The following is a 17,387-nucleotide window of genomic DNA, read 5'->3' as shown; positions in this document are numbered from 1 at the left end:
CGAACAGCATCAGCGAGCGGGCGTTTGTATGATAGCCTATACACTTTGATAAGCTTTTCTGTATAAATTGTAATAGACGGAGGTAGAGGTCAATGTTGTGGCCTGTAGCCAAACATACGGTAGACTAGAGCATCTCCTCTTTCAAAAATCGAGCTAAACTCTGCCACTCACGATATGACCTCATGTTCGAAGATTTCTCACGAGCAGATTACAGTCGTTCCAATGCAGTTACGGTATGACGTCTTCAGGCTCACATGTTGCCGAGAGCCGTGTTCCCGAAGCCTAATGCGCATTTTCTCGACCAAAGAGGAACAAATGCATGGTTGGGTCATGGTGTGACAAATGGAACAGCACAAGAACAAGGATGGGACACAGCAACTGGCAGGGTCAAGCCTTTGCCTAGACGACCATCAAAGCTTAGCACAGCCCACCCGTCCCGTGGTCAGCTCTGGAAGAGGGCTCCGCCGCATGCGACGCGCGGGACCCTTATCCAGCCACACGGCCTCTCCTGCTGCGCCATTTCCTGCGATACTCCTGCACGGTGATGCTGCAACCGCATTGCATTCCTCCACACACATAATACTGCGCCTCGTCGCTGTGCGCCCGCGGATTCCGCCGAATTGTATACAAGGGCCGATTGTGAGCTGAGCGCAAAGAGAGTTCCGGAAGAAGCCGCCGAGCGCAGACGCACTGCAGACAGCAAACGTATATAATCGCGCAAGAAAAAGAGGGCAGCGGCATGGAGGAGACACACCAGGGCCAGGCGACGGGCGTCACGGCCGACGCTGAGAAGCAGGACGAGCAGGCCTTCGAGCCGTCGAAGCCACAGACGAGCAACACCAGCGAGAGCAACACCAGCGAGAGCAAGAAGGGCCCCGAGGGCGGCTACGATGACACGCCCATACCGCGCAGAGAGGTACATGCTCGAGAATGCCATGCGCAAGAGAACAGTCGCTGAACGCACTACAGCCCGGGTACACAGTCAAGTTCACCTTCCACCGCGCGAACAACCTGCCGCTCGCCGACATCAACACCCTCTCTGCCGACCCCTTCATTCTCGCCGAGCTGATGACCGCCCTGCCCAACCGCCACAAGGAAGACCCGCCGCTGACATTGCGCACGCGCACAGTGCGCCAGAACACCAACCCGGTGTGGAACCAGGAATGGATCGTCGCAAACGTGCCCTCGAGCGGCTTCAAGCTGAAGTGTCGCATCTACGACGAAGACCCGGCCGATCACGATGACCGCCTCGGCAACGTTCACGTCGAAGTCGCTTCGGTGAATGAGAATTGGGGAGGCATCAAGGAGCAGTTGTATCCTCTGCGAAAGCGCATGGTTAGCAAGCGCGCATTCGTGCTGCGCGCTGTCGCAGTCTGCATACGCAAGGCCGAGCATATGAGCGGCACCCTGACAGTCAGCGCAGAAGTGCTAGGGAGAACACAAGACGAGCACGGTGGTCGCGTATATACAATTGGGCCTCAGTTCTGGATACGGCACTACTCGCCTCTACTGGGCCGTCTGCTGGGCCAGAAGGAGCCGGACGAGTCTGGCAATGTATCGCGACGCACTGGTAAGACCAAGGCAGAAAGATACAACTTCCAGTCGAACCAGCTGCAACTGCGCGGCCCCGTCCCCGAACACATGTACCACCGCTACGTCGTCTTCAAGCCCTTCGTCAAGAACATGTTCACAGCGAAGGGCGTACGAGGCTTCATCCTCTCCAAAGCCCTCCACCACCAGCACGCACGTGTCTACAATTTCGACCACGCCACCGAATACAAAGAATTCCCCGATCCTTGCAAAGCCTTCACTCAGAAATTCCTCGAACTCGTCCACTACGACCAGGGCGGGCGAATCTTCACCTACGTCCTCACCCTCGACGCGCTCTTCCGCTTCACCGAAACCGGCAAAGAATTCGGCATCGACATGCTGTCCAAACACACCATGCACAGCGACGTCGCAGCCTACATCGCCTTCTCCGGCGAGTTCTTCATCCGCCGCCTCAAACACCCGAACAAATCCCCCGAAGACCCATCCCAACAATCCCATCCGCCGCAGGACATGGACGGCGGCCCGCCCAAAGAAGAGCCCAAGACCGACCCCTCCTACTACGAACTGATCATCGACAACGACAGCGGCACATACCGCCCAAACGCAAAACTGCTCCCGCAGCTGAAAGCCTTCTTCGAAGCGAACTTCCCCGGCCTGCACATCCGGACCCTCGACTGCCAGGGCGACGCGGAAAAGATGGAGCACATGAAGAACGAGCAGCGCGAGAAGAAGAAGAAAGAGGGTGACCACGTCATCTACACACAAGCCTCTCGCTCGTCCTCCGTTTCATCCTCCGATATCAGTGAACTCGACCACCTCGAACAGGCCGGCGAGTACCAAGAGAGCCATCTACGGCACCAAGTCCAGGGTGTTGCGGGCGCAAAGGCGGGCGCGTTGAAGCATCATATGGGCGATTTTACACCGAGCCATAATAATGAGGGGTGGAGGGGGAAGCACCACGATGCGAATGAGGATAACGAGGAAGTCGAACGGCAGAGGAAAGAGTCGGGACAGAGCAAGGGGAAAGGGAAAATAGAGCGGAATGAGGCGGAAGTGTAAGCGGGGCAGCCCTGAGATGGTGTGCGAGAGGCCATCAGTTGTCTTCTTCTTCATATGTTGTTCGTCTTCGCGCCTCAAGCGTGGTTTGTGTTACGTGGTTCCGTTTGTCATTGTTCACGAAGGAGGGAAAGCGCGGGCGAAGTAATCTGGACGCTCTCTTATCGAGATACCCACCATTTACTGGTCAAGGTTTTCCTTGTCAATTCTTAGCAGAGTTCTTAGCTGTAATTTTAACATTGCTATATAATTCACAGAAATCATCAAGATTACGTAAACAATCATGTTGAACTGATCACAGCCGGCCCGATGGCGCAACGGTAGCGCGTCAGATTCCAGTTTGGTGTCTCCTGAAGGTTAGGCGTTCAAATCGCCTTCGGGTCAGTTCTTTTTTGCTTCCATTATCAAAAATTTGAGGAGGCATTCCTTTTTCTTGTGCTGACTGAACACTAGGTTCTCTTGATGCTGCTCACATTGTCTTTTCTTGCGTGCCTCCTTCCTCTCGATTTCTACTTCATCTCTCACATCCACACCTACTTCAACTTAACCGCCAACACCCCCTTCCACGCCTCCACCGCAGCATCCGCATACTCCCTTGCATAATGCTCCACATCATCCTCGCTAACCAGCTCTCTCAGCGCTTCCCCAGTCTTCCCCCACCGTACCTGCGCCTTGATAGCTACCACTCCCCTCTTCTGCAGCAAATTGATATAGCTATTCGCAACCCTACCAATCGCTTCAAACGCACCCTTTACCTCAGCATCAATCTCTTTCGCCCAGTCCTTCGGCACCTGAGCCTTCATAGGGTGCGGTGTCTTGCTCTGGACAACGCGCTCTTTGATCTCGTTTGCAAGGCGCAAAAGCGCGCGCAGGGCTTCGAGCGCGGAGTAGGCCGCGATGAGCTGGTTTTCGTGGATCATTGTCGGCTCGTCGACGGGGTCCGCGCCAGTCGGTGTAGAGACGATCAGTTTCTCTTGGTCCTGGCGCAGCTGCGCGAGGTGCGTGGTGAGTGCGGTGAAATGTTTGGTGTCGACTTTGGTGTCGGGGTTGAGCGCTGAGTAGAGGAGGGTGGAGGTCGGGTGCCAGAAGTTTTCGCTGATTAGACGCTCTGCTGCGGTTTCGTTGGCGGTGTTTGAGAGAGCGGCGCTGGGTGTCCAGTTGCTGGGTAGACCCTCGCGGAAGAGGATTTTGCTGACGGATTCACGGTTGTGGCTGTGCGTGAGGGCGTAATCCACAGATGGGATGTCGGCGGGCATGAGGAATGAGTAGGGTCGGTGGACGTCTGAGTGTTCGTATGCAGGAAAGACGGACCGGTCGATGTTATCTGAGACGGATTGAGCGCCTAATGTTCAGGTTAGCTTTAATGTCTGAGCGTGATATGTGTGCATCTTACTCCTGTGGTGCACATCTGGTAGATCGCCCGCTGGTTCTCCTTTGAGGCGACCAATGCGACGGCGCTCGAGGATGGAAGCATGTCTCGTCAGAGATGAAGTCAATTTTTCGTTCATGGAGATCAGGTCCATCGCAGAATCCCAGTGGAAGCGCTTGATATCCCTGAAGATCAAATCTTCCTGGACTTTCCTCATCCTGTCGATAGTATCGACGACATGCTTCAGTTCCTTATCTGCGGAAAAGCCTTGGTGGTGCTGGACATCGAATGGTTGTGTAAGAGCGACGCGTGACAGGAGGTATGGGGACAGAGTGTCCACAAGCATCTCCTTGACCTTAACATGCTTCCATAGTTGGAAGGCGACCCGTCCCAGGCCAAGGCTGAGATGCAAGCGAGCGGCCAGCAACGCCAACGGGCGGTTCTCTTTCTCGGTGTCTCGCTCTACAGCGACCCGTACTAGCATCGTAGCTTGTAGAAGGAAGCGGGAGTTCAAATCTGAAGCATCACTCAAACCTGTATTTTGATGATGCATATTGTTAAGACAATAAGCGATCAACATGATCGGATCGGGATCTTTTGGTAACATCTGGCTGACCTTCGACGCCCTTTCGACCAACGATTCCAACGTTTCAGTCGAAGGTCGAGACGCTGTCAGAGAGACGGTAATCAGATAGGTGAACTTCAGGACACAGATCTCGGCCCGTGTCCACTCCTCAAGCTTGGACTGAGAATCTTCAGTACTTGGTTTGGTGGCAATCATGTCCTCTTCAATATATGTGAGGAAGTCTGCCCTCCCTTGATCGCTCATCTTCTCAACAGCACGGCGAAGGTCGGTGAAGCAGCTGGGTATCCGTGAGAACTGCTTCCAGAAATCTTTGCAGTCTTGTAGGAGGCTTTCACCAAGGTAAATGCGTAGTATCAGGCGTACAAGACACAATGGTCGATCCAGCTTCAGTATGTCAGGAGCAAAGACACGATCCTTCACCAATGCAATCTTGTTCTTTGATCTATACTCGTAAGCTGCTGATCGAAGTATTTGATACTGGAAACTGACTCTTCAGGAGAGTATAACTTCGTGGAAGCGTCAAGCAAGTAGGTCCAAATGTTCGCTCTCGCTGAGCATAGTTGTCGTAGAGGCTCAGAGTCGTCTTTACTCCGTGATGTGATTGCGTTCTCAATCAAATCCAGGATGTGATTCTCGAGTAGTTCATGTTGCTGTGCGCTTGCAAGCATGTCGACCGTGAGTAACGAGATGTCAAGAGCGTGCTTTTCCACGACAGGTTGCAGATGAGCAGGTGGTGCTTTCCATAGTTTCAGAAGCTCAGCGCATTTCCCTTGTCGCGCATAGATCTTGGCCATGAATCGAAGGTCCCGGATGTCCTTGACACTAATAGGGTCGCTCTGATATCGTTAGATGAGTTTGGTGCTGCGGATGTGGACGAGCGTTACCTCGGGTCTTTCATAGGCGTCTTTCATTTGCTTCAAAGCTACACCCAGCTGAATCTCGGCCATCCGGTCGGCAACACCCGTTGCTTGGCTTGCCCGAATCTTCTGTTCGGCGGACATCTGTTGTGCAAAGATTTGTGTGTAGTAGGTTAGCTTGTCGGAAGATGCTCCCTCTGCTCTGTATTTGACGATCGCCTGCATTATCAGTGCCATGATTAAAAACAACCAAAAATCTGTATGTGGCATCAACATACCGTGCGAACATCGTCCCAACATCCGTGTCGCATAGCCGTCGTGAAGAGAGCATTCCATATGTCTTTGCGGTCTTTCTTGGTAGTCTTGAGCCCTGCAGCATTTTGCCATGCTTTGACGCCTTCATTGCCCACAGTACTGATGCGATCGAGCTGAGGATTTGATCTGAGTGTTGCTTCCACGATGAGCCTGTAGGCGTACTGGAGTAATTGTTCGTCCTGTAATGTTGACTTGTGCTGACAGACATCCTGCAATGACTTAGCAACTGCTTCAGGCTGCGATTGCAATTGCAGAGAAACATCGGCTCTCCATGTCTGTTGGATATCAGTTAAGTAGTCACATGACATTTGAAGTGACTTACTGTCAGATATGGGTTGCCAGGATTCTTCTTCAACAACTTGTCGATGTAAGAGAGCGCAAACTTAGGCTTGGGATAGTCGCGCTGAGCTTTCGAAAGCTTATCCCAATTGAAAGCCATAACGGCCGCGACCCAATGAGTATGTTGCGAGGCGATGCTGGATCGCAAAGTGTAAGGACGAGAAAAGGCTAGACAGCCCACCTTTGGCAAACCTCGGCTGCACCTGCCTTGTGGGCGTGATTGGCCCGTGCCCATTCAGAATTTAATGCGAGCAGATTCACTCGTAAGCACCATTCAGTATACACGTGATAGCTGAGCATGCCAAATACGATATTGAGAAATGAAGCGCCCATACAGCATGGCTTGATGTCAATCCTCGCTCAACTTTGAGCGTCCCAACATATCGTCGCAATGCCATAAGTCTGGAAGTACATATATTACAATATCGTGACAGGTCCATCTTACTACTCTTCGCTCGCCAGAGGAGGGAAAAGTACGCCCTCGTGCTTAGAACCTAGCATAACCATGGGCGTGCCGTAATCAAGGTCGGCGCCAGGCTGGCAATAGGCCAGAGTTCGTCTGTCTTCCTGTACACCAAGCTGATCCAGGAGCATCTCTGCTTTATTCGGCATATAAGGCTGGAGCAGGATACCCGTCATGCGCAAAGCTTCAGCGGCAAGATAAATGGTACGGTCAACATCTTCTCCAGGCTCACCAGGAGCAAATTCGAGAATGTTGTCCCACGGTTTCGACATCTGGAAGAAAGCGTTTGCCTGGGCTATGTTAGCTGCTGCTTCATGAGAAATGAGAGTCACTCACTCCTCGCACAAACTCAGTGATCTGATACAGTGCCTTCCGAGGGTCGTAGGCATCGAACGAGCCATTGACCTTGGAGGTGACAGTGGCCAGAGAATTGGTCCAGAACTGCGAACCGGGCCCCTCGTTCCAGTGCTCCGCCGGTGCACTCCCCATGCGTTCGACTGCGCCGCGGACGCTCCACTTCTTACCCCTAGTGACGCGAGACGCAAGGTTTCCCAGCTGCTGGTTCAAGAACTTGTTGTACAATCGAATGATGTGAACATTGTCGTAGCTCGAGTCGTCCTGTATACCGCCATCATGAGCCATGTAAAAACGCATAACATCTGGTCCGTATCGATCCAAGGCGTGAAAAGGATCCACTACCCTACCAGTCGACTTTGACATCTTTGCACCTCCAAGGGTCCAATGGGCGTGGGTTAAGATCTTCTTAGGAAGTGGAAGGCCGAGTGCCATAAGGAACGCCGGCCAGTAGATGCAATGGAAGCGAACGATGTCTTTACCAATGACATGGCAATCGGCTGGCCAACCGCCTTCCTGTTCCTTGCCCGGTATGAAAGGATAGCCCGCTTTGGTCGCGTAATTCATGAGGGCATCAAGCCAGACGTAGATGGTTTGCGACTCGTCATCTGGCACCCGAATACCCCACTGAAGTCGATCGTAAGGGCGAGAGATTGACAGGTCTTCAAGACCGGACTCCACAGATTGCACAACCTCCTTCATGCGATGCTCTGGAGCTATCCAATATGGGTTGGCTTTGTAGAAATCGAGGAGCGGTTCGCGGAAGGCAGAGAGGCGGAAGTGGTAGTTCTCTTCTGAAGACCATTCGACTTCGCTACCTGTCTCAATGGACGTCAATAGGTTTGTCAGCCTACCGTTCAAATCGACGTCGAGCCAAGCCTTACCATGATCTTCCTTCCTGTAGATGGTTCAATCCATGGCTGTACCCCTGACTGCGGGTAGAAGCACTCGTCGGTAATCGAGTACCAGCCTTCGTGTTTCTGCTCGTAAATGAGACCCTTCTCTTGTAGCAGGAACTGTCCACTATCAGCCGCCGTTGTATGCAACCAAACTGCATTCATGTCCTCATACCCAAGCATATTGTACAGCATCCTTGTGGTCTTGGTCCGTTGTTCGTACGAAGTGATCATTGGAAATGTCGGCCTTACGCGCAAGGTCCTAGGTCGTGTGAGCCTCAAGCTGGATTATGGGCTTGGAATCGCATTGCGTACTCGGAAGATATCTGCACCTTTATCGCAGAATGCTTTGGGGTCGACGCCAGCTTTGGCAGCTGCTCTTTGGACCTTCACACAGTCAGCACGTTCAAGACCAGCCCGCAAGGGTACCCACCTTCAGGCCATGCTCGTCTGTTCCTGTGCACATGATCGCCTTCTCCCCTCTGAGCACACCCCATCGTTTGATAATGTCCGTGAGGACCATGGTATATAGGTGGCCAACATGAGGGGCGGCGTTGACGTAGAAGATGGGTGTAGTAACGTAGTACGGCTTCTCAGGTGTTGGTTTGGTCGAGATGAACCGTCTCGGACTGCTATAAACCGAACATGACCTGCAGATCCAGGGCGAGCTTCTGGAGAGGCTCAAGTATACGCTACGCAATGCTGGAACCGTCGAGTTGGCAAGTCGTGTACGCATCCTGTCTCAATGGCATCACGACGCGCACATCTTTCGCGACTTGCAGCTCCAAAGCTCCAAAGCTCCGAGGTACACTAGCCATTTTCGATATAGTGTGGATGACTAAACCTCAACCTCTAGCGCCGCACTGACATCGCTCTGCGATGCTTAACAACAATTATGATCGCAGCACCTTGCACTCTCAAGCGGCTGCGACAATGGGCTTCTGTCTTTCACCTTCAAGCATACTTCTCGATTGGATGCCATTGCGTTTCTATACTCGTCTCTATTGACACTCAGTGCGCCTTATTGACGTTATTGACATGCTACAACAGAGACATGAATTTGCTTCTTTGTTTCTACATAACGAACTTCGGCTATAAAACTCCATTCCACCATCCGCAATATACTCACCATCGACTCATCGACAACACACCAGTCAATCATCTGGTCACAGTCGATCGATCGCCCACTTATTCATTCACTTAGGAATACTCTTCGGAAACGATCAAGATGAGGTTCAGCGCTGTCATCGCCGCCACCATCCTGGCTGCCACCGTCTCTGGTGCTGCCATCGCCAACCCTGCCCCTGAGGCCACCGAAGTCGCTGAGGCTACTCTCGAGGCCACCATCGAGGCTCCCACTGAGGTTCCCACTGAGGTTCCCACTGAGGTTCCCGCCGACTTCCCTAAGGGCGACCTGGTCTACGTTGAGGATGGCGAGGACGCACTTTCCAAGCGCGATGTTGAGGCTAGCAAATGGGTCTGGTCTCCCAAGTACCGCCCCCTTGGCATGCCTGTTGGCAAGCGCAAGGCTGAAGCTGAGGCTGGCAACTGGGTTTGGTCGCCCAAGCACCGCCCCATTGGCATGCCTGTAGGCAAGCGTAACGCCGAAGCTGAGGTCAACCCCCAGTGGGTCTGGTCTCCCAAGTACCGCCCTATCGGTATGCCCGTAGGCAGACGCGAAGAGTAACTCGTCACCAACGAATTCGAATTTTGACAACGAACGCATTGCAACTTTTCACTTCTCCATATTCGACGGACTCGGCAGCGATACGAAAGGATATGAGCATCTTGTACATAAAAGCCTTTAAACATACTAGGACCAGCATGAGACAGGCATGTTTCCTCTGGAGCCTCTACAGGGCAGGACGGTTTCTTGGCATTTGATGGCATATGTAAGAGGGATGTTGTGACGATGATGGGATGGCTGGCCTTTTACTCAATATCAATATGTTGTTATGCATAAACATGTGTCTCGCTACAGCCTTAGTGATATGTGAGTGATGACTGATTTTGCCCATGAGTACGCTGAAGTGACATATAACGAGATTCTACGGATGTGAGATCCAAGATGCTACATCTCGTGCTTCTGGCTTGTGTTCAACGTGAGTCCAAAGTGCAACAAGACTAAAGATAGTGATCCGGAGAACAGATTGACTAGCAATTAGAGTGATAGGAAGCATGGCGAATGTCAAAGTGCAAGCCCATGTTCGGAAGGTGTTGAAGTGAAGTAAATAGGTGCTCCCTACCAAGCTCGAAAGTGATCATGCTGCAAACGTACCGAAGAGTGGCTCTGCACCCGAGTAGAGCTGGCACGATTGTTGAGATCATCACACAACTTGGGCCCAAAGAACAGCACTCGAAACAAAGGCTGGAGGTTCCTTAGTTCTGTTTTTTTTTTTTGGAAAGTCACACGAGGGGCTTTTGTGTTATGGTACTTTCTCGCGCTCAATCTCTGGGTATCATTCTAAGACTTCTTCTCCACCGTCAGTTGCCCTTCTGCGCCGTCCTGCAGGGCGATGAGTCCGCTCGACTCGATCTGCTTCTTCCACTTGTTCGACTCGTATCGCGCGGTGACAACGGTCAATCGGAGCTCGGGCTCACTGTTCCCTGTTGTGGATGATACCTCAGGAACATGTGTGAATGTCCACCGCCCGAAAGCCCAGTTCAGGATGTATCGTCCTCGCCCTTCCGAAGCTGTTAACGTGCTGATGTCCTTATCTGAAGATTGCGGAGGCGTTGATGCGTATAGCACTCCTTTGATGCGGTAGACTTCGTCTTTCGTGGGGTCTTTGAGCAGTTTTGCGAGTTTGTCTGTGTCAACATTGCCGTTTCCGTCTTTGCTTGCCAATGTGATGCTCAAAACTTCCACCTCACTCGAGTGGTCGTGATTGTGCTCGTGGCTGTGGCCGCTCTCAGTGGTCTGCTCTACAGCTCTTGCCAGCTTTGCATCCAGACCGAACACGATATCCTTGTCCACCCAACCTTTGCTGCTCTTTTGCCTAGGGATCGGAGGATCGACATCCAGATCCAATATTCTGTCTTCGACATTTTCTAATCGCCTCTCATCCACAAGCTCCCATTTGTTGAGTACGATCAGGTCTGTGTACCTTGCCTGGATCTTCGCTGTATAACTTGTGTCCTCATACCCCTTCCAATTCTCGACATCGATGACACTCATTACTCCGTCAAGTACGTATTTGCTCGTTTCTCGCGATAATCGGTTGACTTCCATTGCTAGTGTGGCAGGGAAGGCTGATCCGGAGGTCTCGATAACGATACGGTCGGGTTGGACATCATTGGAAAGCTGCTCAAGAGCATCGGACAGTTGGCCTACGAGGTTGCAGCAAATGCAGCCATTCAGAAGCTCCTGCACACCAGAAATTGCTTGGAAGGAAGCAAGTTGCGAGTCGACAGCAACATCGCCATATTCGTTCTTGAGGAGGGCGAGCTTATAGTCCTTGGGTAGTTGTTGTATCAAGTTCAAGATCAAAGCTGCAATACATCAGCCTCGACATTGAAAATTGAGAGTGTACCAACTTTGTTGAGGATCCTGAGTAACTTACTGGTCTTTCCTGACCCCAAGAAGCCAGTGACGATAGTGACGGGTATCATGACGCCAACTTCCAAGTTTGCAAGCAACAGCCGTTCGGTGGGATTTGTATCACTCCTTTTGCAAATCAGTCGGAGGTACCGAAGTGGGATGTTTGGCACGCGTCAAGTCGCGACTGCTTTTTCCAATCTAATGCGGGGTCGCCGAGCGTGGCATTGGCAGGGGTCTGCCCACCTATGACGTAGCGCTTTCCTCGGTGTTGCTAGCACGTCAGGTACGCATTATCCTGCAGCGCATCATTCGCACTACTGCTACCAAGACCGCTTAGATCCTGTTTGCTCCCCTACGCAGCCTACCAAGCTTGAGCTTTGCAACAGCTTGTTCCCATATAAAGTCTGCCTTTACCTACCTGAACCTGCATACACTCTTCAACCACTACACTTCAATTAACCAACCAACCAACAACAAACCAACAACAATGGATTACGTCAAAAAGTTCACCGGCGGCAACAACAACCAGAGCCAGGGTCAGACCTCGAACGAGCAGATTCAGTCATCTGGCTCTGCTGGAGGACAGCAGCAGCAGAGCAGCGGCGGCTTCCTCAGCGGCATTGGCGACAAGCTCAACTCAGCTGCCGGGGGTGGTCGCGAGAGCGAGAAGAACGAGGACTACCTTGACAAGGGTAAGCTCACATGATCGCGTGCTACAACTGCTCAGGTACTTACACATTGCAGGCGTCGACCTCGTGCAGGAGAAGTTCCTTGGACAAGGTCCTCAAGACAACGAGGTATGTCGTCACCTTACCCAACGAACGTTGTGCATATGCTAATGCAGTTACAGTCCGCTGTGGAGCAAGCCAAGGACGAGCAGATCTCCGACTTCATTCGAGGCCAGTACAAGAGCGCCACTGGCTCAGATATCCCTATCAAGGATAAGGAGACCAGGCTCGGTTAGTGATTGGGTTTTCAAGCTCGACACCTCTACAACATGAAGCAGCCTTCATGGTCATGAAGTTATGATTATGATCGTCACCAACTGACAAATAATCATTCTCAACCTTTCCATTGTGCCAATTGTGATTCCCGCAGTAAGTGCGTGTTGTATGCCACCATTCCTGCGTCGCGTTGGGTATCGTAAGCTCTCCATGTTCCTCTTGACGTGCTCTTTGTTTGCAGTTACTCCATACATTTTATTTCTCTTTCTCCAATGTCTCAATACAATGCTTCAGCAACATCATCATCCTGTTCTGTATGCTTCGACCAGCAGGCGTGTCTGCGTGCTTCCCAGCACCCCAGCCAAACGGTAGCACAAGTCGTCGACGGCCATTCTTGTCGACGACCGCGAGCGCATCTAAGGGAAACTTCCCTCCACCGAGAGGGTGCAATAACCCTAGTCGGACAAAGTGGTTGTTCGGTGGGTCAACAGCTGAGATCAAAGGCAGCGAGAAAGGCGCAGTGGTAGAAGGCTTGTGCGTGGAAGGATCGTGGCAGAGGACGAGGGCTTGTAGCGAGGGCGCGATGGCGTAGAGGTCATCTAAAGCAGAGCTGTAGCTAGTTAAAATTCGATCTGGTATTACATCGAGTTACATCGAAGCAGACTTTAGGAGCTTTATAACACGTACCATAGCAGGTTATAGTGCAGTTGCAGGTTTCCCTGTACACAGAGTACTATAACAGACTCTCCCTTCTTGTATCTGTGCCAGTTATTGTGAGGCTTGAGTCCACTGCCTGGTGGTGCAGCAAGCGTTGTATTGGCTAGAATGGCGCCCACGTCAATAATCCATGCATCTTTTGGCTCGATGATATCCAGCTCGTCGAGTTCGCATTGGGTTTTTGATCTCTTGAGAGTGTCGCTGAGTGAAGAGAGTGCCGGTGAAGGCTGCTGTGCTTCGTCGTCGTCCGAGTCTGTTGCAAGGCGCGATCGTTTGCGACTGAGTCGTGCACTCATGGCGCGCGGTTGAGGGAAGAGGAGGAGATCGACCATTTACGTGCGTACATTGCCGTGAATTGAATTGAGGGTGAAACAGGAAGGAACAATAGTCCTGCAGGATGTCACATGGCGAAGGTGCTGATTGTTGCAGAGACGCGTGAGGAACGAAAGACGCGCAAGCTGACGAGGTAGCTTTTGCTTTGTTATGGTTGGCTGCAGCCGAGATCCCTTACACTCTGCTCCCCGCGCTATTCGTAACGCCGCCTACCCCACAATCAACTTAGTCTATCCAAGTCCGCCTTACATCTTCGTTGATGACTTCGAGAGACGTCACGAGCAGACTGCGGGAAAGCGTTTGGAATGGTAGTATACCTCTAGAAGTGCGGTTGCACAATGGAGATTGCAGAACCTACGATGAGTCTGATCCATACATGGTGAGAGCATCGTCTCTGAGTTGAAATCAACCTAATAATGATTTGCAGATCCAATTCCCAAGACTTTCATATCTCGGTTTACTCATCCACAGACTACACGCCTTCTTTTCACCAAATCTGATCTATCCTGATATTTCTCCAGCAGATCTGTGGCTATCGTACGAAGGTGTACCATTAAAGTGGCATTACCCTCTCGGTTTGCTGTACGATCTCTACTCTGGAGCAGAGCCAGCGTATCCATCAGACCCATCATCGCCAACTCACAAACCCGAAAAGCCAGAAGACGAGCACCGCCACCTACCGTGGAAGCTTACAGTCCACTTTTCCGATTATCCTACAGAGCAGCTCGTCCGGCTTGACATCGAAGACAAAGTCATGCACGACCTCTTCAGAAACAGTGTCAAGGAAGCCGACTACTTACGCACCGGAACTGGAAAGACTGTCATGTTTCTAAGTGAAAAGGACAGCACACAGCTCTGGATTGCAGTCAAGCAACATGACTTCTCGCTCTATAACCCTATTAATCAGAAGCTGCTGAACCCTCAAGGTGCCGCATTACGACACCTGCCAGTGCGGATCTACCTTCCACATGCTGCGAATAGCAGCGAGCAGAAGGGAACCAGTCCCGGCAGCTTAAGGGTTGTACAGAGTCTAGTGACGCCAAATCTCTCGCCTCGTAAGTGCGCGGTGCGGTGAGTAGGCAGCAGACGGTCAAGCTGACAACACATCAGGACAACCACAAACTATTGGCACAGCATTGAATCAAATCCTTCCAACACTGTTCCCCAGCAGACGCAGTCCCCTCCTAGCACAGGCAGTTCTGCATGGTGCAGTCCTGCCTCTGAGTGCTAATGTCGAGGACCTAGTGCGCGCAACTGCGTACCTGGATGGCTGGCTTCACATTGCTGTGGTGATGATGGCGTAGGGTTGATGCTTGTAAGCTACATAGGGCTAATAATGCGAACCCCGTGATCTCACAGTAGTGTCATCTATTGCGAAAGGGTTTTCGGGCCTCTCTCTACGCTGCACGGACAAAGAGAGTCGACGCATGCCTCGGGAAGGGAATGCGACTCTACTGAAGATCTCCATACATACATGTGAACCCCCTTGCCAACAATGATGTCGAGCGTTAGGACATGGGAATGTCGATGAGCGGTCACGCCGAAAGCATTCCGCACTTATTTATGGTGGCTGAGCACGAGCCTAGCTCCTTGATTGGCGAATACAATGAACCAGTGTCCTAATTGAGCATCGCGCCGTCCCCGAGACCGCAACTTCCTCACCTGCATCATTCCACCCTCCTGCTCACCATCGTGCCGCGACGACACAGGCCGTCTTAATCGCTCACTGGGGATTATCAGCCATCTCCGCTCTTACATCACCGTGTAAATTCGCGCTCCGGCTAAGTATAGGGAGTTTCGCACTTGATACCCATTCGGCGCATTGTCTGCGCTCACATGGGCTACCATCACGTAGGGCATCAATCTAACGAGCCGCCCATTGTGCAGGAAACAAGCAGCAAGCTTCACGTGGTGGTGAGAGGCTGGAGCAATTGTGTTTATACAGCAAGTGTCATACGCTCTATTATTCGTTATGCCGAGCTCCTTTCAGCTCAATGTGTAAGATTAGGGCAAAGACTCGCATCAAGACAATCTGATCCGGAGGCTGAAGCATTGTCTCCCGCTGCTCTAGGCTAGATCAAACGGTTGCCCATGGCTTGCACTAGGTTTGAGGGACGATTGGCAACCAATTCAGCCCTGCGATAAGGCTGCGACCGGCCTTACCGACGACCATACCAGTCCCATGGTAGCGACCCATGCAGGTACTTCCACGGGTGCCTTCAATCTCACTCACCGGGAGCTGCATGGCGTTACCTCGATCACTGACACACCAATCAGTTGTTGAACCTAAAGATGTTTCGCGTTTCACAGTGGCTGAACGGTCCGCCGTGCAGGGCTGCGGAGGTAACGACTGAACCGTCACCCTTGCCGGTCAGCACCAACTATCTCAAAGACGTCATAGGTGCGGCCCATACTCCACATCACGGGAGGGCCGACTACACAAGGCTCCATGCATTCTGCATTCGTCAGAGTCAGTCAGTGGGGATGTCATGGCAAGAGGCTGAAGGCCATGTGTCGGAGCCCAAGTAGGGTGTTCCGCCATGATCCTTTCGCGACCTAGTCCCTCCGATGTAAGATCGACATGACTACCAATTGCCTGGCCCCGCTGCGGTGTACCCGTACATCGTTAAGGCTTAACCCAGGACATCAACCCTAATTTCGTTCAACGTCCGACACCAGTCTTTCGTTCTTCTTCGATGGACGGACTTCAAACTATGTTTCAGAGTATACATAACCTTCTGTTATTTGGTCTTGACCTCTTACCTTTCTTAGGACATGCGTGCGTGCCTATTTTCAACTACTTCACAGCTCCGAGCATCACCTTCATATTCGCACAGCCATTCCGCAGGCTACAACGACCCACAGCTAGAGGGAAACACTCTTATATCAATACTCTTCTTGCCAGAATTGGCCGGACGCCAGATCGCCACCAAGCTATGAGACACACTTCGATGTTGCACTTTCGTTTCCATAGTCGTCTAGCCGAACCACGAACTTCGAGCAGAGTAGAGCAGAGAAACAACGCCTATTTGTCTATCTTCTGAACAATACTTTCTTGTGTTGGCTTAGCATTTGCATCGCTTAGACAGTATGATGTACGGACAACCCGGTGAAGGACAGCAATCCCGGTCTTCAGCAGGCGGGCATTGGGCCTCCAATACATCTTCGTCAGAAACGCGGTCCCCAGAATGGTCAGAGGTAACGGATCCTGTGGAGCGACGGAAGATCCAGAATAAGCTGGCCCAACAAAGATTCAGTGAGTGTTCTCTTCCAGATGTAGGACAACAGGTCACTGATACGGTACAGGAGCCAAAGCGAGAGAACAGAGAGAGGACGCAGAACGCGAGGCAGAGAATCGTCGACAGGCAGCAAGTTCCTACACGCCTCCAGAAGCAGCCCAACTTGAAGACCATCACACACTCTCGGGTCTTCCCTGGGGAGGGTTATCCTTCAAGCATGTCGTAGTAGTAGGGCAGGATAAGGAGCGAAGCTCCCAACAAAGCTCACAAGAGAACTCTGTCTACGCTATGCGAGCGGGAGGGAGTAGCAGGTGAGAAACCCAGCGTGAGTCTGTGCTTTCCTTCGGTGTGCGTACGACTAACATGACCTCAGATTGGGACTTCGCCTTACCGATCGTTTCGCCCGGGGCCACGCAGCGTGGGGACCTTATGGGACATTCCCACAGCGCTTCTCCGAACGATACGAACCATGAGTCGAGCTGTGCTCGGTTACAGTCGCGAGGTGTCTTCATACTACAACGCCGCGCACCATGAATACTACGCACATCCGTCTGTTGCAGCCGAGGGGCTTGGTTGTCTGACTGCTCTGAGAGCATAGCCGCAGAGTTGTAGCAGTCCGCTAGGATGGAAAGGGTTTGACACCCGTTTGTTTCTGTGCCTTCTTGCTTTTCAGCGGCTATATCCTTTTTCTTAGTGGTCAATGTCAATTATTCGATGATCAACATGGGTAATTCTGCCTGTCTACCTCCAAAGCACCGGTTCGGTATTCCCAAGTGCCCGGCTCTCTTCCTTCGCTGCAGGATATGTGGAAAGGAGGCACACTCTGC

At 52.0% G+C, this 17,387-nt stretch overlaps 9 protein-coding genes and 1 non-coding gene across 10 annotated transcripts; 6 read left to right on the top strand and 4 right to left on the bottom strand.

The window, feature by feature from the left end:
- Window positions 1–739: 739 nt before the first annotated feature.
- On the top strand, window positions 740–2,931 carry BU25DRAFT_419072 (C2 domain-containing protein; the record flags this gene model as incomplete). Its single annotated transcript, XM_033707912.1, has 3 exons — window positions 740–916; window positions 970–2,606; window positions 2,865–2,931. 3 exons carry the CDS (start codon window positions 740–742, stop codon window positions 2,929–2,931), a joined length of 1,881 nt encoding a protein of 626 aa, XP_033564919.1.
- On the top strand, window positions 2,911–2,991 carry BU25DRAFT_t37. The gene has a single exon. It is a non-coding gene; the product is annotated as a tRNA-Trp (tRNA).
- Window positions 2,992–3,049: 58 nt separating this feature from the next.
- Window positions 3,050–6,193, bottom strand: BU25DRAFT_446337 (uncharacterized protein). Its single transcript, XM_033709481.1, has 6 exons — window positions 6,057–6,193; window positions 5,698–6,009; window positions 5,447–5,638; window positions 5,052–5,398; window positions 4,001–5,004; window positions 3,050–3,949 (listed from the first exon to the last, which is right to left on the bottom strand). The coding sequence occupies exons 1-6, from the start codon at window positions 6,171–6,173 to the stop codon at window positions 3,141–3,143; spliced, it is 2,781 nt and encodes a 926-aa protein (XP_033564918.1). The 5' UTR covers window positions 6,174–6,193; the 3' UTR covers window positions 3,050–3,140.
- A 282-nt stretch (window positions 6,194–6,475) lies between these two features.
- BU25DRAFT_386817 (methionyl-tRNA synthetase-like protein) lies at window positions 6,476–8,529 on the bottom strand. Its single transcript, XM_033704410.1, has 6 exons — window positions 8,220–8,529; window positions 8,102–8,173; window positions 7,962–8,048; window positions 7,775–7,906; window positions 6,873–7,724; window positions 6,476–6,826 (listed from the first exon to the last, which is right to left on the bottom strand). Exons 1-6 carry the CDS (start codon window positions 8,520–8,522, stop codon window positions 6,518–6,520), a joined length of 1,755 nt encoding a protein of 584 aa, XP_033564917.1. The 5' UTR covers window positions 8,523–8,529; the 3' UTR covers window positions 6,476–6,517.
- Window positions 8,530–8,683: 154 nt separating this feature from the next.
- On the top strand, window positions 8,684–9,716 carry BU25DRAFT_408006 (uncharacterized protein). Its single transcript, XM_033705700.1, has one exon. It carries the CDS (start codon window positions 9,015–9,017, stop codon window positions 9,471–9,473), a length of 459 nt encoding a protein of 152 aa, XP_033564916.1. The 5' UTR covers window positions 8,684–9,014; the 3' UTR covers window positions 9,474–9,716.
- Window positions 9,717–9,779: 63 nt separating this feature from the next.
- Window positions 9,780–11,473, bottom strand: BU25DRAFT_361819 (cobW-domain-containing protein). The gene is made up of 2 exons (XM_033703709.1): window positions 11,350–11,473; window positions 9,780–11,278 (listed from the first exon to the last, which is right to left on the bottom strand). The coding sequence occupies exons 1-2, from the start codon at window positions 11,396–11,398 to the stop codon at window positions 10,251–10,253; spliced, it is 1,077 nt and encodes a 358-aa protein (XP_033564915.1). The 5' UTR covers window positions 11,399–11,473; the 3' UTR covers window positions 9,780–10,250.
- A 222-nt stretch (window positions 11,474–11,695) lies between these two features.
- On the top strand, window positions 11,696–12,439 carry BU25DRAFT_246100 (uncharacterized protein). The gene is made up of 3 exons (XM_033701585.1): window positions 11,696–12,019; window positions 12,072–12,124; window positions 12,178–12,439. The coding sequence occupies exons 1-3, from the start codon at window positions 11,815–11,817 to the stop codon at window positions 12,289–12,291; spliced, it is 372 nt and encodes a 123-aa protein (XP_033564914.1). The 5' UTR covers window positions 11,696–11,814; the 3' UTR covers window positions 12,292–12,439.
- An 87-nt stretch (window positions 12,440–12,526) lies between these two features.
- Window positions 12,527–13,284, bottom strand: BU25DRAFT_334438 (uncharacterized protein; the record flags this gene model as incomplete). The annotated part of the gene is made up of 2 exons (XM_033702533.1): window positions 12,527–12,881; window positions 12,959–13,284. 2 exons carry the CDS (start codon window positions 13,282–13,284, stop codon window positions 12,527–12,529), a joined length of 681 nt encoding a protein of 226 aa, XP_033564913.1.
- A 232-nt stretch (window positions 13,285–13,516) lies between these two features.
- On the top strand, window positions 13,517–14,664 carry BU25DRAFT_408003 (autophagy protein 5). The gene is made up of 3 exons (XM_033705699.1): window positions 13,517–13,700; window positions 13,749–14,376; window positions 14,432–14,664. Exons 1-3 carry the CDS (start codon window positions 13,581–13,583, stop codon window positions 14,623–14,625), a joined length of 942 nt encoding a protein of 313 aa, XP_033564912.1. The 5' UTR covers window positions 13,517–13,580; the 3' UTR covers window positions 14,626–14,664.
- A 1,258-nt stretch (window positions 14,665–15,922) lies between these two features.
- Window positions 15,923–17,071, top strand: BU25DRAFT_408000 (uncharacterized protein). Its single transcript, XM_033705698.1, has 3 exons — window positions 15,923–16,577; window positions 16,628–16,885; window positions 16,934–17,071. Exons 1-2 carry the CDS (start codon window positions 16,412–16,414, stop codon window positions 16,873–16,875), a joined length of 414 nt encoding a protein of 137 aa, XP_033564911.1. The 5' UTR covers window positions 15,923–16,411; the 3' UTR covers window positions 16,876–16,885; window positions 16,934–17,071.
- The last annotated feature ends 316 nt before the right edge of the window (window positions 17,072–17,387 follow it).

Source organism: Macroventuria anomochaeta (assembly GCF_010093625.1).
Source record: "Macroventuria anomochaeta strain CBS 525.71 unplaced genomic scaffold BU25scaffold_6, whole genome shotgun sequence".
Classification (NCBI taxonomy): domain Eukaryota; kingdom Fungi; phylum Ascomycota; class Dothideomycetes; order Pleosporales; family Didymellaceae; genus Macroventuria; species Macroventuria anomochaeta.
This window is presented reverse-complemented; position numbering and strand designations above follow the sequence as displayed.

Excerpts from the sequence above, each read along its gene's own strand:
- BU25DRAFT_408003 (XM_033705699.1), top strand. The coding sequence starts at position 13,581 with ATGACTTCGAGAGACGTCACGAGCAGACTGCGGGAAAGCGTTTGGAAT. Across the intron at positions 13,701-13,748 it reads ATGAGTCTGATCCATACATG|ATCCAATTCCCAAGACTTTC; the intron begins GTGAGAGCATCG and ends AATGATTTGCAG. Across the intron at positions 14,377-14,431 it reads GACGCCAAATCTCTCGCCTC|GACAACCACAAACTATTGGC; the intron begins GTAAGTGCGCGG and ends ACAACACATCAG.
- BU25DRAFT_361819 (XM_033703709.1), bottom strand. The coding sequence starts at position 11,398 with ATGATACCCGTCACTATCGTCACTGGCTTCTTGGGGTCAGGAAAGACC. Across the intron at positions 11,279-11,349 it reads CTTGGGGTCAGGAAAGACCA|CTTTGATCTTGAACTTGATA; the intron begins GTAAGTTACTCA and ends GATGTATTGCAG.
- BU25DRAFT_446337 (XM_033709481.1), bottom strand. The coding sequence starts at position 6,173 with ATGGCTTTCAATTGGGATAAGCTTTCGAAAGCTCAGCGCGACTATCCC. Across the intron at positions 5,399-5,446 it reads ACGCCTATGAAAGACCCGAG|AGCGACCCTATTAGTGTCAA; the intron begins GTAACGCTCGTC and ends TAACGATATCAG. Across the intron at positions 5,005-5,051 it reads AAGTTATACTCTCCTGAAGA|ATCAAAGAACAAGATTGCAT; the intron begins GTCAGTTTCCAG and ends TTACGAGTATAG.
- BU25DRAFT_408006 (XM_033705700.1), top strand. The coding sequence starts at position 9,015 with ATGAGGTTCAGCGCTGTCATCGCCGCCACCATCCTGGCTGCCACCGTC.
- BU25DRAFT_386817 (XM_033704410.1), bottom strand. The coding sequence starts at position 8,522 with ATGCGTACACGACTTGCCAACTCGACGGTTCCAGCATTGCGTAGCGTA. Across the intron at positions 8,174-8,219 it reads CAGACGAGCATGGCCTGAAG|GTCCAAAGAGCAGCTGCCAA; the intron begins GTGGGTACCCTT and ends GACTGTGTGAAG. Across the intron at positions 8,049-8,101 it reads AAGGTGCAGATATCTTCCGA|GACCTTGCGCGTAAGGCCGA; the intron begins GTACGCAATGCG and ends CACACGACCTAG.
- BU25DRAFT_408000 (XM_033705698.1), top strand. The coding sequence starts at position 16,412 with ATGATGTACGGACAACCCGGTGAAGGACAGCAATCCCGGTCTTCAGCA. Across the intron at positions 16,578-16,627 it reads GCTGGCCCAACAAAGATTCA|GAGCCAAAGCGAGAGAACAG; the intron begins GTGAGTGTTCTC and ends GATACGGTACAG.
- BU25DRAFT_246100 (XM_033701585.1), top strand. The coding sequence starts at position 11,815 with ATGGATTACGTCAAAAAGTTCACCGGCGGCAACAACAACCAGAGCCAG. Across the intron at positions 12,020-12,071 it reads CGAGGACTACCTTGACAAGG|GCGTCGACCTCGTGCAGGAG; the intron begins GTAAGCTCACAT and ends TACACATTGCAG. Across the intron at positions 12,125-12,177 it reads AAGGTCCTCAAGACAACGAG|TCCGCTGTGGAGCAAGCCAA; the intron begins GTATGTCGTCAC and ends ATGCAGTTACAG.